The sequence below is a fragment of the Gossypium raimondii genome, chromosome 12 (assembly GCF_025698545.1).
Source record: "Gossypium raimondii isolate GPD5lz chromosome 12, ASM2569854v1, whole genome shotgun sequence".
Lineage (NCBI taxonomy): Eukaryota > Viridiplantae > Streptophyta > Magnoliopsida > Malvales > Malvaceae > Gossypium > Gossypium raimondii.
Genome location: NC_068576.1, coordinates 55691623 through 55709880, shown reverse-complemented (window position 1 = coordinate 55709880; position 18258 = coordinate 55691623). Strand labels below are relative to the sequence as shown.

Sequence of the window (18258 nt, the reverse complement as noted above, 5' to 3'; positions counted from 1 at the left end):
AAATATATAAAATACATAAATATTTTTTAAAGTATATAAAATATATATTTTTCAAGAAAATATAATAATAAATTTTAAAATACTAGACTTAAACTTAAGATTTTAAAGTTCTCAATACCTCAAACTTGATATTGAACCAAGTCCTCCGTGGCTTCAAGATCTAAATCATGTTTATAAAAACATTTAATCATTAAACTTATCAACTTTTCCCAACTTGATCTCTGTTTCTTTTTCATGTTCATGTTCTTTTTAAAATTGACATTTTTTCTAATTTGGTCATTAAACTTAGATTCCATTAAAGTATGACGATATGATATAATCTTAGAGTATCATGTCATCCTCTAAAAATACACAAAATGACAATATATCACAATTTTAAAATATTACATTATTTTATCTTAACAAAATTCAAGTTCAAGAACTATCAAATTCGAAATTAATATGAGAAAAAATTAAAAGCAATATTTTTATTAATTTAATTTTAATTCGAAACATTGTTACTTACCTCTATATTTTGGTTACGTGTGTGGAACGTTTTTATAAGAAAAAACCCAGCAACTTTTTTATTTATTCTCTTGTCGAGTAGCTACGATTAGACAATTAGGTCTCTTAGACAAGTGAAACCCGCTTTTCGGCATATATTTTATTTTATTAAAATATTAATTAGGTAATTAACTATCATTACACCACATGCTTTTCAACGTTATAAAATTTACACTTTTTCGGAGTTTTTTTATTTAATCATTATTTTTCTATATCTCGAATTTAGAGTTTAATTTCGAAATTCAAGCAGTGGTGGATTTCAGAGGCGGATACAGGTGCTGGGAGGTGCTTATTTTTTTTAAAAAAAATTTAAATTAATAAAGATAAAATTATATTTTGACCCATTAAAATTATAAAATTTTAATTTAATCCTTTAAAAATTATAAATATATAGATTATAAAAAATTAAAATTTCACTCGACTCCTCTAAAAATTTGTTTTGACTTCGCCCCCGGATCTAGAAATACAACATAGAGAAATAAGGTAAAGTCATAATTTTTTTGGAGGCAGAATTAATTTATATATTTTTATAATAGTAAAAATATAATTACGTTATTTTAATAATCTATACCTTTATGATTTTTAAATAATTAAATTAATATTTTATTATTTTTAAGGAGACAAACATACAATTTTATTAATATTAATTTAAAATTTTATAAATTATAAATAATCTAAATAAAAAAAATTTTATTTTAAGGCACGAGCCCTGGTAGCCACCTAAATTCAAGGACCTGGAATTGACCTTGTTCTTTTCTAAATACAGTCTGGTCATGTAAATTATAATTTATATTATTTAATTAGCATAATTTAATATTTAATTATTTTAAATTTTAACATGAGTAATTGTCTTTATTATAGTGTTAATGTGGTAAGTTGGTTGAATCTAAGTTTTTGATTGATTAAGTTCCTTCTAAAAATATTATATTATCTCACATTATTTAAAATAATTAACTGTATTAATAAATTAAATTAACTAATAATATTTTAAAAACATTATGATAAAGTTATAATAAAATAAAGTATAGAAGTTAATTTGTAAATTTTAACAAATCAGATAATTCACAATAAATTAAAAAAATTAGACGCCCATAATATTTTAGCACTGGTGTGTGTTTTTCTTATCTCGACATCTATAACTCTTAAAGAATTAAAAAAATTAATAATTTTTAATAAATAATATTGAAAATCCTTATTTTGAGAAATTATATATATGATATTCAAATAAACACAGGATCTCTCCTACCTTAATTAGTGGTCAAGGGTTCAATCATCACCCTAGATATGGAGCAGCTTTAAAATTTGTGGCCAGTATCTATCATTTAATGCCCCTACAAAATGTGGATGATTAGTTAATAGGCTCGCTCAAGTAAATACCTTAACAAAAATAATTTATATGTGATTTTTTGAAAAAATAATATATATTTTTAAATTTTTTAAATATGCAAGGTGCCCTTTTACTACGATAAAATAATACCAGCTCCCATCTATGATTTCTTTTATCCTTTGCCTGTTTCGATTCCCTTCTGCTTTCATCAGAATATTTACAAATTATTCTGCTCTCAATTGGCTACATAAAGCACCCAAAAGCCACTGTATAATTCTAAAAAAGATAATATATTTTTATAAAAATATTTAAAAAATGTAAATAAAAAAAAACTATATGATTAAATGCTAAAGTTACATATTTTATGTAATTAATTTGGTTAATTTATGAGAATGCACCACTAATTTTGCCATATTTATTGAATTTTGTGCAGGAATACAATTTGGGGCTAAATAGAAGAAAAAGAAAACAATTGGGCTAGATTGAAGAAAGAAGCAAAAAAGGAGGGCCAAAGCAGAATTTTTCCAAGATTAATTAGCTGAAATTTTTGACTTAGTGGGGGAGATTATTTTGGGATTTATTTTATTATGGGATATTTTTTCCTTAATTTCCTATGACTAGTTGGCTCCTAATTTAGTAAATCCACTAGTATAAATAGAGCTCGTATTGTTCATTTATTCATCAATCAAAAATATCAAGTTCTTGTCTTTCAATACATTCTCTCTTTTCTCATGTAGCATTGTTGTTTCTTTAGTTTACTTTCCTTCAATTTTTAATTTCCAGTAGCTAATCACCAAATCAAGCCATTTGCAATTCCTTTTTCATTTTTTTTCCAAATAGTCAACCACCCCACTTTAATATATTCCAACCCGCATACTCAATCACATCACCCATCTTTTCACAATTTTTACCTTATTTAATTTATCAAATACCAACATGCTTTAAACCTTAGCCAACTAAACCCATTTTCAGCTTTAGGCCGAAATTATCCTCGTCAAAACCCGTGAGTTACGAACCCGAGCCATTTAACTCCTAAAATTCCAGTACTTATTACTTCTCCGGATTAAGAGTATGATTTTGTCAACTCATAAAGTCAGATCAACACTAAGTCAAAAAAGACGTCGTTTGATTTAGTGAGGTTAGACGTACAGTTGGAATTCCGAAAGGAACGTTTCTAATCGGTTTTCTGTGAACACATTGGCGTGCCAAGTGGAGATTGCTATTTGGTTCCGTCAAGGAAAGTAGTAACTGGATTTAAATGTCCCACGCGGTTGAGGGCATTGGTTCGAGCTAGGCTCTTCTAGAACGCAAAGCTACCGGAGTTCTAAATCACGAACGTTTCGTGGTTGTTCGGTCGGTAAGAATTAGTTATTGGACGTTCCATAACTAATTTACACAAGGAAGAGTTGGTGTCCGAGGCGTCCTTGGTAGCTATAACTAGCTTATTGGAAAAGAGGAGTTCATCCAATTTCGAGGATCGGTTCAAAGACGAGGAAAATTCGCGCCTAAAGCTGAGCTCATTCTAATTAATTATTCTTAATATTTATTTCACGATTTTTATTATTTTGTTTTCAACTTTTACTTTTGACGTTATTTTTCTGTTAATTTCAGGTTTTCAAATTTTTATCCCCCAGAACGTCTTGGGCACGACAGCTGGCCCGACATAAATCTGGTCAAGCGAGCAACAATTTACAGTAAACCAGTCTCTGAGGGATCGACCCTACTCCCTATACTGCATAATTTGCAAACTAAGGCGTAGGTTTATATTGGTGGATTCGACACCCATCACTATCCCATACTAATATTTTTATTTTATAAAATTAATCATCTTTGAATTGAGTTGATAATATTAATTCAATCATAAGTTTAAATATTAAAATACAAATTAAGGATGGAGTATTCACATTATTGAGAAAAAAAAACATGTACATTCTCGTCCATATCACTTCACCATAACTTACTAAATACTGAATCATTTCTGATCACTAATCTAATTATTTTAATTTAATTATAAATTTTTAAATAAAATTTTAACTTTTCATTTGGAATTTGAGAGAGCATCCAAATTCCTTTTCAATAATATTTCTAGTATCAAACATTAATTTTTGCCCTATTTTTGTGTATACTTCTATGGAGAAGAATATAAACTTTTAATTTTCATAAAATCAGATAAGGTGGAGTTTGGTTAGATTGGTAGGTTTGGAGGGCAATTATGATTTGATTGTTAATTTTATTTTACGGTAAACTCTACTTAAGGTCACTAAATTATTAATAAGTTTATGTTTTGGTTGGTCAATTTTAAAAAGTTACAAAATGATCGTTAAATTATTTAAAAGTTTTCATTCAAGTCACAAAACCATTGGAGAATTTTTACTTAAGTCATTGGGTTATTTTTATGTGGCTCAAATAGCGAGCTTCAAGCGACGATTCGATGATCAATATAGCAGATAAGTCGATTTGACGGTCATATCAGAGATAGGAGAAGAAATTAAAATATGGTTGACGTGAAGTAAAAGTAAGTGTTATAAACTCAGGTAATTGCTTCAATTAAATATTATATATTAACTTTGAAATAAATTGGCAAAAATAGATAAATTCATTTTTTATATGAATTATATTGAAAGAAATTAATCTGAAAGATTGCACAAGTAGGTCGACTCCATATATTTACTTACATATTTTACAACTCTTTTTATTTTAAATTTCATTTTTTTAAATGTCCATATATATTAACATTTTATAATATTTAAATAAGTTAATCAGTAGAGCCTAACACTAAAAACAGCAATGAAAGGTCAAATTGATTTTAATGTAGTATAAATATTCCTAAAATTTTAGTACATTTCGTTGTACTATTTCAACTTTGTTATGAATATAAAGAAACCACAAACTATCAACATCATTGTCCTTTTGTAAGCCGACAAAACATAGGTATTAAAACTTAATTAAATTAGCAGGTAGATCTAACGACAATGGATACCTTATAATTATAAAATGCAATATATATAAATATATATATATAATAAAAAGTACCGGAGGATAAAAAATTAAAAGGTAACTACACTTAATGTCATTAAATTGTTGATAAGTTTATGTTTTGATTACTTAATTTTAAAAAAGGTACAAAATAGTCATTAAATCATTCAAAAATTTTCATTTAAGTCACTAGATTGTTAAAATAGTTTATGTATTGTCTTTTCTGTTTGCATCTCCTACACCAACCGAAAGCTCTTCTTCCCATTCTCTTCTATAGTTTGGGTTTTTTTTCGTTAAACAACTTTGAACGTCATGAGTCTACGAACCAAAATTCAAACAGTTTTCTTCTCTGATCTCCAAACATTGATCGTTAGGTCAACTTGTTATTCTACTTGTCAATAGGTATTGATCCATTGTACCAATAGTCGAATTGTCTGCTTGAAGCTCACTAGTTGGACTTTGGGGGAAAAAAAACTTAATAGCCTAGTGACTTAAATGAAAACTTTCGAATAGTTCAGTGATCACTTTGTAACTTTTTGAAGTTGAGTGAACAAAAGATTAACTTACTAATAATTTAGTGATCTTGGGAGTAGTTTACCCGAAATTAAAATATACCATAAGTTCCTATATACTTTGTAAATTTAGAATTTAATCCTCGTACTTTTATTTCTAGGATTTTAGTCCATTTACTTTTCAGATTTCAAAATTCATGTCCAATTGTTAATGTTATTAAGATTATTTTGTTAAACTCATGTTCATTATAATATCCTTTTTTTGTTAAAATGCTACAAAGTGAGTTTTCTTTTTCAAAACGTTGCACCAACAAATCTAAAAAAAATTTAACAATGTTAATATTTGAACTTGAATTTTAAAAATTGAAAAGTAGAAAGACTAAATTATTAGAAACAAAAATATAGGGACTAAAATTTTAATTTGTGAAGAGTAAAGGAACCTATGACATATTTAACCATAGAAAATAACACTACCAAAAATATTTAAACAAGTTAAATAGAATTTGTGATATGAATTTTTTCTCACATATATAATATAAATAATTAATGTATAAAATATTTAATATATTTTTGAATAAAAAATATCTAATATCTTAAACATATATAAAAGTTCAAACTCGATTATTGGATTTAATAATATAACTATATTTTTATGCATATAAATTTTTATTTTTGATTTTATCAATAAAAATATTATTCTATATATTTAATGATAAAAGTTTTTTATATCAATTAATAATTAAATATTTTAATTTAATCAAAACTTGACATGCATATCTAGCTAAATTATAAAATTATTAATTTTATAAAAAATTTAAAAATATCAACAAATAAAGATCACTGTCATTGCTACCAAACACAACAGATGTGATTTGTTTGCACTGCTTCGTCACTGTTTACGACATTCCAAATTTTTTTTAATTTCTAATTTTCTATTATCTTTCAACGGTATTAGGATTTAATTTTTGTTTTACTGTCTATAAAATTTAATTCAAAACAATCTATCAAATACTAAAAATATTAAATATAAATTTTATAATATCATATAGACCAACTTAATTAAATGCTAGAATCATCAATACCAGTTGCTTATTAAAATATTATTTAAATCAAATCTATAAAGAAAATAATAGAAAAAAAGGGCACATACTCCTCTCTAAAATAATAAAAATGAAATACGTGACAATACTTAAAATTTAATTATGAGTTTAAAATTTTTAAAAATCTGATAATTTATCGATTTTATTTGCAAAACTAAAAAAAACTCAATAATTCATTAATGAAATAATTATTTCTAAAAAATACGTAATCATTGCTCTATCTTTCTAATGAAAATAATTATTAAAAGTTCCTTTTGAAAATAAATTAGTATTATAATATAACATAAATTCAATCCATAGTTGAATTTTAAATTCGATTTTAGAAATTAAAAATTACTAGTTGATCAACTATTTTATAAATTAAACTAATTGATGTGACCAGTCATGCTCTATTGTGTTTTTTTCTTAGATCGTAACAATAATTTAGAAATTAATTAAATATGACATGACACGTGGTTTACGGTCTGGCCAGTAGTATGAGTAGCTACCGTCCTCAGAATCTGATTACTGATTAGCCCACTTAATTTGATTAAAATTATAATTAAGCTAATTGAATTTTAATTTTTTTTGTTTATTAACGTAAATTACTTTAGGAAAAAACTTTAACGGGTCCAAAATATTTGGATTAATTTATTCTTACAATAAAATTATTCAAATTTTAATTGTTCTACCATGTTGTAAAACTTTAATTTCTAATTTTTTCATTAAACATAAAAGATAAATAAAATTGATTCTATAATAAAATAAAATTTAACCACACTAAAACTTAAAAAGTTTTGTAAACTCTGAAAAAAATGTTAAAAAAAAGGATGTGACAAACATGAATTTTTTTGGTTTAAATTAGACTCTGAATTTGATAATTGTTCCCACATTAAGGTCTAAGTTTTTTTTAATCCAAATTAAGATATAAACTTGGCGATTATTCTCACATTAGGGTTTAAACCTTCTCTTGTTCTAAAAACTCTAAAATTCAAGTCCCAACATTAGAAAAATTGTCAAGTTCGTACCCCAATATGATACCAATTGTCAAGTTTGAAGACTAACTTCAACAAAAAAGATTAAGTCCTAATGTGAGAACAATGATTTAGTTTAAGCTTCAATGTGAAAATATGGTTTAAAATTTACATATATATCATATCTTATTTTGTAAATACATATACATATACATATATCATTTAAATTGAAGTAATGGTTTCATGTCATGCATTAACATTTTTTTAAGAAAACATCTTGGTTTCGTTAAAGTGCCAAAATCATCATATTTTATAAATTTTCAAAATATTTGGCATTCTTGATTCTCGAGAAGGATAGTGTCCTAACTTACTGGATTGCGATTATTTTTCGATGAATTTAGAAAACCAAGTATTTATTTTGCAATAAATTCACACAAATTTCAAACAAAAACTTATTCTCGGGAATCAAAAAATGTCAGGTCCTAACTTATTGGTCATGACATTTTACTATCTCGAAATAAGAATTTCTAAAGCAAAAGGTCATATTCGGTAATTGGAATTTTGAGAAATTGTGCCTTAATTTACTGGACTTCGATTTTCTTCATTTGACCTAAATAACCGAATATTCTTAGATTTAACTGTGTGAGTTTTAAAATTAAAAGACAAGCTTAATTTTGAGGATTAAAAATGTTCGCACTAACTTACTAGGTGTGGAGTTTTATTTCTTTGAAATTAGAATGTCATATTTTTAAATTCATTCAAAGTAAAAAGGTTATCTTTTAAACATTTTTCAAATTTGTCGACACCAAGACATTAAACAATTAATTCGGTACTGATTTTGGGTGTTAAGAGGGTGCTAACCCTTCCTCGTGCGTAACTGACTCCCGAACCTGTTTTCTCAAATTTCGCAGACCAAAATCGTTTTTAAGGTGAGCCGATCACACCTCAATCAAGGATAGGTGGCGACTCCAATTTTTGTTTTTAAAGTCTACAACTAAATTTTTGTTTTTCAAAAAATGGTTTCGACAACTACAGTATCTAATCTGACCACCACCGCTATTTTTATACTAACCGCAGGTAAACGTACCGCTCATCCAAACTTATCCTAAGTTATAATTATGATTCTTATTTAAAATTGATCCTTAAATTTTAAAAAGTTTAATTATATCTCAAACAATCAATGTTATATTAATCAGGTCTTTCCATTACTGAAACCATTAAATGTCATGTAAAATCTTATGAAATATAATTTAAAATAAAAACTTTAAAGAAGAATAAAATGTTGCCACATAAATTTTAAAATTAAAGTAAAACTGAAAAAAAGAGTGAGAATGATAGTTTTTGTAAAAGCTTCAAGAACTTCATAGCCAAGACTTTCACTTTGAATCATGTCACATAAGATTTGGCATCTCAGTTAAATTAACGATTTTAATAACGAGAGGACCTTATTGACGTAACATCAATAATTTAAGGATATAATTAGAATATTTTAAAATCTAAGGACCAATTTAAAATAAAATCATAATTTGAAGTTATTTGGTGCAATTAACTCAATAAATTAAACCAAAGATCAAAGGTTCCTTCCAATCAAAATTTTTTAAGTATATGAAATTCTAATTTGTTTTCATTAATTTAAATATATAATATATTTTTATATTTGTAGGAAATTTAAAATTAATTTTAAATTAAGTTCAATCCAAATACTTGCAATTTTTAACTTATAAATTTAAAATAAAATGGAATAGAATAAATTTAAATAATAATCTAATCAAACTGAAATCAAATCAAAGATTATACTTTGAATCTATTTTTTATTTTCTCTGATTTTTTTTTTATATCAGCCCTAACTCAAATAATTTCTATTAGTATGTTCATCGTCAAATCCAGTCCTATGTTATGGCCAAAAGAACCCAATTTAAACATTGATGGGACTTGGGAGGCAAATGAATGATTAATTGGGCTCTATTCCCCATACATTCTTTTTGTTAAAAGGTAAAGCCGTAGGTGATTGAGGTATCTATGGGCCAAATTGGGCCGAGTTCATATATGGTATTAATAACGATAAGTTATAGTAGAGGTTATTTTACTATGATTTTTTTTATTAAATTATAAAAGGTTATAAAATAATTATTAAATTATGATTTTTTATTTTTAGTCAAAAGTTACAAAATAATTATTCAACTATTCAATTTTATCTTTTCGTCATCTGCTGGCTAATGTAAAATGTAAACATCTAAAGATTCAAGATACTTGAGTGGCTAAAAAATACAAAATTAAATAATTAAGTGATCATTTGAAATTTTTCATAGTTGGATGACCAAAAAAAAAACATAGTTAGGTCTCTACTAATGTAGTTTACTCTATTATATATTGTTATTCATATTTGGTTTGGTAAAAGAAAATTTTAAAATTTCTATTCAAACTCATCATTGTATATAAATGATTAATCCAAGCGCGTTTAATTCCGTCCATATATCTTTAAAATTGTTATAAAATATATTAGATTACGGCATGCTCGTAATGTGGGTAAATTTTTTAATAGTTATTATAAAAATATGGTTAAATTTAAAATTTTAATGATTTTATTTAATTTTATATTTAGAACGACACAGTTTAATAGTTATGATTTTTCATAATAATTAATTATTAATATTATTAATTAATTATAAATTTTCATTAAATTAATTTTAAAATACTTAAAAATAAATTAAACTATATAACTTAGAGAGGCCAACAAAGCAAAATAATAAATATTTAAGAGCAGGCGTGTAGGTGGTCGTGCTGTCATCTCAGCTGTGTCACCGTCGGCAAACTCATTGGGCATTGCCCGCGCTTAAATGGTTCCCGCATTGTCCGTTTTTAATAATAATAAATAATAAATAACAGGCATAGCCCACAACACCGAATCTTTAAAGTCAACGTCTATAACCTAGAGCGTGCCGCTAACGTCCCTTTCTCTAATAATTTTATATTATGTTTATTGTTAGGTCACCGGCGCGCGTGTGTTTTCAATTCCCACCTTCTGTCTTTATTTTTTTTCTTTGGGTAAATACCCTAATTAGTCACTAAACTTTTACCATATTTTTGTTTTTGGCTATCTATCTATGAAAATTTTCAATTTAATCACTAAATTATCCAAATTTGGCTTTTTAAGTTACTATGCCATTAAGTTTGAGATGGTTCAATGATGTGGCTGTTTATTTATCGGATAAGTTACATGAATAGTGACTGAACTATAAGAGTTTTTTTTTTGTTTGTTTTGGTCACTTGACTATACTTTTATGTCTCGAGACAAACCTTCCTTATTTTCCTATTTTAGTTTCGATATTTGGATGTCTTGAGATATAGGGTAGTTTATCCATGGAATAAATAGCCACATCATCAACCCGTTCCAAACATACTTGCATAGTGACTATAAAACCGAATTTAGATAATTTAATGATTAAATTAAAATTTTCATAATTATGTGACTAAAGTGGAATCACAATAAAAAATTATTAACTAGTTAGATTGTTTACTTATTTTTTTAGGTCTAATTTATGCCCATGTTTTCTATTTTAACATGTTATTTTCTATTTTATAATGTTATTATTATGAAATTAAAATTGTTAACACCGTTAGTTCAAAATTAAAGTAATAATATAAATTTTTTATCATTATTCAATCAAACAATAAGAAAATTCAATTAATAATAAATTTATGTTTGCTAAATGCTTAAATCTATTGTTGTTTAAACTAGGTTGACCTGATTGGTCAAATTGGGAACCAATTGGCATATGACATTAAGAGAAGGATTAGATTAATTGAACCACGAACCATTTTGAATTGTAGATTGAAAACTAGTTGAATCGATAAAAAAAGGAAAAATTTAATTTTTATTTTTTTATGTTGTTGGCCCAAGCTGAAAAGAAAAATCAACCCTAAACATACTAACCAACTTAACCAAGCCCATCCCAAATAAAAAAAAAATTGGTCAAAATCAATGTTTATGTCATTATTTTTATTTAAATGTGTTTATAATTTTTAATGCTTTATTGCTTTTTTCATTTTTTCCTGAAATGTTTATTTTAATATATTTATTTTTAACAATGAATACTGAAAATCGATGATTTCATCCATTTGACCATCGATTCGATTGTGAAAACAATGCTTAAAACTATTTTACGGAATTTTTTCAACTCCTCACTTTAATGACAACAAAATAAAATTAGAGGACTAAATTATATCAAATAAAAATAAAAATTAAATCCAAACTTTTAAAATAGTCAAGGGACTAAAACCGTAATTAAATGTTTTTAATTTTCCTCATAAAAAAGGCTTTCGTAAGAATTTACTAAAGTCAAGTTAAAAAGAGTTTCAAAGAATGGAATTAATTTGATTGATTTGCTCAAATTCACTAAGTTTATATCACATTCTTCACAATAAATTAAAAAGAAGAAGTCATCATCATCATTTGTCAAGAAAATAAAAGTAAATGGCAAATGGTCTAATATTTCATTTTTCTGAATCTATAGCCGTAACAATGAAAGGGGCAAAGCATGTTTTTTGTTGAAATCTTTGGCCACAAATGTAATCATTAATTTTCATAAATTTTAACTCACAATGACAACCTTATCACCGTCCCTCCAATTAATTCTTCCCTGACTTCTGTTCTTTAATTCATTTATTATTATTATTTTGTAATATTAATTCATTGATCATCCAAAAACCAGCTCCAGCTTCATAAAGCAATCATCAATGGCAGAAAAAAACAAGCAAAAAATCCCATGCATGGATTGGTACGTATTCTACCCCACACTCACAGCATCTCCTTTAATCTTTTTTTCTTCTTAGCTCAAATGAATACAAAAATTTAAAAATAAGCTTCTGTTTTGTATCAGATTTTCTTACCCTTTTTTTTGGCTTCACATGGTTTTTCCTGGTCCTGCGGTATTTATTTAAAAGAGTACTTAATATTTGCATGTGGGGACTGTGGTTTTTGTTTCTTTTTTCTTTTTTTCTTCTCGAATGATTATCTAATGGATGGTAGCTTATTTTATAATTATTATTATCATTTTTTTTGCATGTGATGCTGTTTTCTCAAGCAAGAACAGCTCATAATTCATAAATATCTCTCAAATGATTTTCTAATGGATTAGTTTCATTTGATTATTGTATAGTGTGCTTTGCTTCCTTTTAATTGTTTCACAGGGATTAATCTGCCAAATTCTTCAATTTTTCTGGGCTTTTCTCTGCAAGTAAGTTCTTGGTCTTTTTTTCTTCTTTGGTGTTTGCATATTAGCTGTTTGGTTGCCGAGAAAATTTTGAATGTTAGTATTGAACTTTCAGTCATGTTTGGGTTGCTAAGTGGACAACAGTTAATGGGTTTCAATTTCTTTTAAGTTTTAACTTTTAGATTGGCTAAATTAGATTCCTTATCTTGTTAGTTTTTTGTTTAAACATTTTTTTCTCAGTAACCAAACAGGGGAAAAAGTTAAAAAGAATGAAAAGTCAACAAATAAACAGACCTAACTCACCTAAAACTACTGCTTTTGAAGCAATTCCGCCTAAAATCAAGTGATTTAAGTCAATCTTCTTTTATACAAGTTTTGAAAACAAACGTCTCTATTGTTTAACTACTGATTATAGCCCACCAACAGATTCTTTAATGATTATACTTTTTGACTCTAGGTTAATTAATCAAGTTCATATAGATATATATACCCTTTTTTACAGAGAATCTTTTGGTTTGAATTATTGGGATTTTGAAGCAGCTGGGAAAAATGGGCAAGAAAATGAAAATGAACCCATTGTTCATATTCTTATTGGGGACAATTTTCACATCCATAGTTGCTGAACCAGTTAAAGACAAACAAGCATTGTTAGATTTCATTCAACATATTCATCATTCAAGGTCTCTCAAATGGAGCAAACAAGACTCTGTTTGCAACACTTGGGTTGGTGTGGCATGTAACAATGATCATTCCAGGGTTATAGGTCTGCATTTACCAGGAATGGGGTTTCATGGTCCTATCCCACGTAACACTTTGAGTAGGTTATCAGCTCTTGAGGTGTTGAGCCTTAGATCCAATGCTATTTCAGGTTCATTCCCTTCTGATTTTGCCCAACTCAAGAACTTAACCACACTTTACCTTCAATTCAACAATTTTTCTGGTCCATTACCTGATTTTTCCATTTGGAATAATCTTACAATTCTAAACCTTTCAAACAATGGCTTCAATGGAAGCATTAATCCTTCAGTGACAAAATCCAGTCACCTTACAGCTTTGGATCTTTCTTATAACTCACTTTCAGGTGATATTCCTGATATCAATATCCCTAGCTTACAACAGCTTGATTTATCCAATAATAATCTCACTGGGATCATCCCAAACTCCCTCGAAAGATTCCCAAGTTGGGCATTTTCTGGTAATACCAACCTTTCATCAGCAAATAGTACCCTTTCTCCTATTCCAAGCCAGCCACCTAATGGTCAACCATCAAAGAAAGGAAAAAACCTCAGTGAACCTGCATTGTTGGGGATAATAATAGGAAGTTGCTGTGTGCTGTTCATATTAGTTGCCCTTTTGATCATTTGTTGTCAATCCAAGAAACAAAAGGAACAAGGAGTCCCTGAAAATACCCCAAAGAAAGAAATCCCTTTGAAGAGAAAGGCTTCTGCGAATCACGATAACAACAACAGGCTTATCTTTTTTGAGGGTTGTAATCTTGCATTTGATCTTGAGGATTTGTTGAGTGCATCAGCTGAGGTGCTTGGGAAAGGTACATTTGGTGTAACATACAAAGCAGCCTTGGAGGATGCTACCACTGTGGCAGTGAAGAGGTTGAAAGAAGTAACCTCAGCTAAACGGGAGTTTGAGCAGCACATGGAGGTGATCGGTCATATTAGGCACGAGAATGTGTCTGCACTTAGAGCATATTATTATTCGAAAGACGAGAAGCTTGTGGTTCATGATTACTATGAACTTGGAAGTATCTCTGCTTTGCTACATGGTAATATGCTTACCTTGTATACAGTTGAGCTGCACAATGATGAATTTGGGTCCGTTTTGTTTACTGTAATTTGTTTTTTGATCCTCAATCTCAGGTAAAAGGGGCGAAGACCGGACACCGTTGGACTGGGAAACTAGGCTTAAAATTGCTATTGGTGCTGCTAGAGGCATTGCCTATATCCACAGACAAAACAATGGCAAGCTTGTTCATGGAAACATAAAAGCCTCCAACATTTTCCTTAACTCAGAACGGTACGGTTGTGTCTCAGATATCGGTTTAGCAGCAGTGATGAGCCCGATGCCTCTGCCTGTAATGCGTGCTGCAGGTTACCGTGCACCGGAGGTAACTGATACAAGGAAAGCAACTCAAGCATCCGATGTATACAGTTTCGGGGTCTTTTTACTCGAGCTATTAACCGGTAAATCTCCAATACATGCCACCGGTGGGGAGGAGATCGTTCATTTGGTGAGATGGGTGCATTCGGTAGTTCGAGAAGAGTGGACCGCCGAAGTGTTTGATGTAGAACTCCTACGGTATCCGAATATAGAGGAGGAAATGGTGGAGATGCTACAAATTGCAATGAGTTGTGTGGCAAGGGTAGCGGAGCAGAGACCGAAAATGGCCGGACTAGTGAAAATGGTGGAGGAAATTCGGCGAGTTAACAATGGAAACCAATTGTCTTTCGAAGCAAAATCGGAAACCTCTGCTTCAACATCAATCCCACATGCAGTAGCTGAAACAGCTTCCTCTTCTACTGTTCCACTGTGAGATTCTTTTGGCTTATGAATCACAATAAAGAAGAGAAATTATCATTTGCTTATGAAACAGGGAGAAGGGAAAAGGGGTTTTGATTATTTAAGTTAATGAATTAGTTTAGCTAGCCTCTGATATAGCTATGATCAAAGGCCAATACTTTGGCTACTGTATCATTTAAACAGTATGGTTTTGCTCACTGAATGTCTTATTAGATCTCTTTTATCTCTTGGTTTGTAGTTTCACACTGTTTTTACAGAACCCAAAATCAACCATTATGGGGTTTTGATGGTGCGGAACACCACACAAATCGAGTATTGTTCTCTTTGAATATCATTGCATTGAAAAACGATCATTGAGGAGTGGAGCACTCGCAGAGTTTTGTTCTCCGGCTCTAAAGAGAGCTTAAAGGCGCCTTTTGATGCCCGAATATAGAGCTTTGTGTATGGATATAGAGGTCATGTATTGTCCTACTTGCGCAAAGCACTTTTTAACGGTCATGGTTTAGTATGTTCATGTATCAAGAGGTGCCGTTTAGTGTCGAGAGACAACTTTGAGAGTGATGTTTTGCACTCAAATAGAATATTGTCCTCTTCCAAGTAGACTTGTTTAAGAGTTGGGCTACTTGTCCAAGCTTACCATCACTACAATGAATGTTATTTTGACTATCTGGCTTTGTGAGGAACTCCCACTGGATCATCATGACCCCTACGTTCCGGCTTCCAAAGGCGATCCTAAGGGAAGAATCATTTTGAAAAGGGATAAGGCTGCAAGAAGAACAACGAGAGGAAGCTCAGCCTAAAAATAGGATGGTTTAGGCAAAAATAAAAGTTTGAAAACTGGGTTTCAAGAAAAGAAATTAGGCTTTAGTTTACCCTCAAGCATTCAATGTGCAATTCTGACCCAATTCGACTTATTTTTTAAGTTTGTAATATATTATATTTTGTTATTAAACATATGTAATTTTAACATGTAAAAAAATAAATTTTTAGTAATATATAATACCATAATATAAACATAATAAAATGTTATATTTTAATATATAAAATGACTGAATATTAAATATAAATAAATTAAAATTAATATGGATAGGCTTAAAATCAGCCTAAATTAACTATTTATAAATATCAGTGAATTTTGATAAAATTTTAAACTTAGGTCTGCATTTGATTGCCAAGTAAAATGTTTTCCGTAAAATGATTTACGAAAAATGTTTTACTTTTACGTAAAATGATTTCTTGGAAAATATTTTACGGTGTTTGATTGAATCATGTAAAATATTTTCATTGTTTGATGATTTCTGAAAATATTTTTCGGAAAAGTTGTTTTACATATATTAATAAATTTTATATTTTAAATTATTTTTACATATATTGCAATGATTTATTTATAATAATATTCAATTATTAAGCTACAATATTAATCGTTATAAATTGAAAAAAACTAATATCAAATAAATTATTTGTAATTGTGTTAAAAAAAAGTATTGAATAATTAAAAAAACAAGTTACTGGAAAATTGATAAATAGAAGCAGTTTTCTACCGGAAATGAAGGAAGGAATGAAGGAGGCGATAGAGAGGAGAGCGCGGAAAATGTCTTACGGAAATTGAAAGGGTAAGACATTTTCCCTAAAACGTAACCCATTTTCCCTTGTTTTGGAGTTCATTTTCCAAATAGAAAATGTTTTCCGCCAATCAAACGCTAGAAAAGTTAGAAATGATTTTCCGGAAAATCAATTTCGTCAATCAAACAGACTCTTATATTTTAAATAAAATCAAGCTTAAACTAATATTATATATATATCATATTTAAACTTTGACTGAAACCTATAAACACCTCCACTCGAGAATTGCCATTACTTGGAAGATTTATTCCATGTACAACCGATGTACTAGAAAACATAACCAAATATAGGTTTCAGAATCTTATGGCCCGGCAAGAAGGCCAGCACAACACCATTTATTTTGCTTCTGAGTGTGTTTTCTCTCGCAAATGAACTTCAGCATCAAGCCGAATTGTCCTGCCGACTCTCTTAAAACTTGGACGCATTCCAATTTTTACAGGTATGTTCTCAACAAGAATAATCAAGTAATTGATGGGATTGTCAAATTAACTTTTAATATTAAGGAAGGTGTCCAGATTTTTTAGGAAATTTGTAAGGAGATCTTTTAAGATTTATATTCAAACAAAACACCTAATGTATTTTACTTCTACTAGTTTAATATAAGCACTTAAGAGTTTCTTATGAGCATTCCAGTTTTACCCCATTCAAATATTTTATCCTACATTTTATATTTCTGAAAAACAATACATAATAATAAAAATCATACCTTTAGGATGTTTGAATTTTAAAAAAATATTTGAATCTAATATTTGAATTTTTTAAAAATCATACCCTAACTGGTTCAATTTGATATTTATAATTTTTTATCCACTTTGGCCCTTAAACTTGACAATTAAATTCATTTTGGTCTCTAAATTTTTAAAATATATAAAATTGATTTTGTGACAATTTTTAAATTTCGGTGATGATGTGGTAAAATCTCAAAGTTACATTCAATGTTTTAATAACTAGATCAAAACATTAGAAATATAAAAAAATAAAAAAATATTTTTATTAAATGGTTCAAATGTTAATTTTATCTTCTTTTTAAAAATTTTCTTTTACTAGTTTTGAAGTAAATCAATTCCACCCTTTATTTGAACTATTATATAGATTAATTTTCAGTCCATCTGATCCGATCTTATTTTAGTAACACAGATTACATCATCAAATCTTAATAGAATCTAAATTTTGAGATAAAAAATGAATCTAATTACTAAATTCAAGGACTGAGGCAGACCAAAAATACAATTATAAAAATGACCCTAATTACCAAATTTAAGAGTTAAAAATTATATCATCCCTGTATTCGATATATTTGTTGAAAAATACAAAAAAATTTGCAAGTAGAATAATGAAATATTCTTAAATAATAATGCGTCTCGGAATTTTTTCAAATACTTTTTCGCACAAAAATTAATTTTAAATACCTTCCGGAGAAATAGTGGCGGAAAATGGATGATGTTGTTGGACATTTTCAGCCATGTGCTTTGACCA

General features: G+C 28.3%; 1 protein-coding gene across 4 annotated transcripts; it reads left to right on the top strand.

Moving 5' to 3' along the window:
- The first annotated feature begins 11910 nt into the window (after positions 1-11910).
- Positions 11911-15384, top strand: LOC105765481 (probable inactive receptor kinase At4g23740). Of its 4 annotated transcripts, XM_012584601.2 has the most exons (4): positions 11912-12189; positions 12602-12648; positions 13127-14404; positions 14499-15384. In XM_012584601.2, exons 3-4 carry the CDS (start codon positions 13174-13176, stop codon positions 15170-15172), a joined length of 1905 nt encoding a protein of 634 aa, XP_012440055.1. In that variant the 5' UTR covers positions 11912-12189; positions 12602-12648; positions 13127-13173; the 3' UTR covers positions 15173-15384. The 4 variants fall into 4 exon arrangements, with proteins under 4 accessions (XP_052481384.1, XP_012440055.1, XP_052481382.1 ...); XM_052625424.1 differs by having other exon boundaries at positions 11911-12648; positions 13165-14404; XM_052625422.1 differs by having other exon boundaries at positions 11912-12648.
- Positions 15385-18258: the final 2874 nt, after the last annotated feature.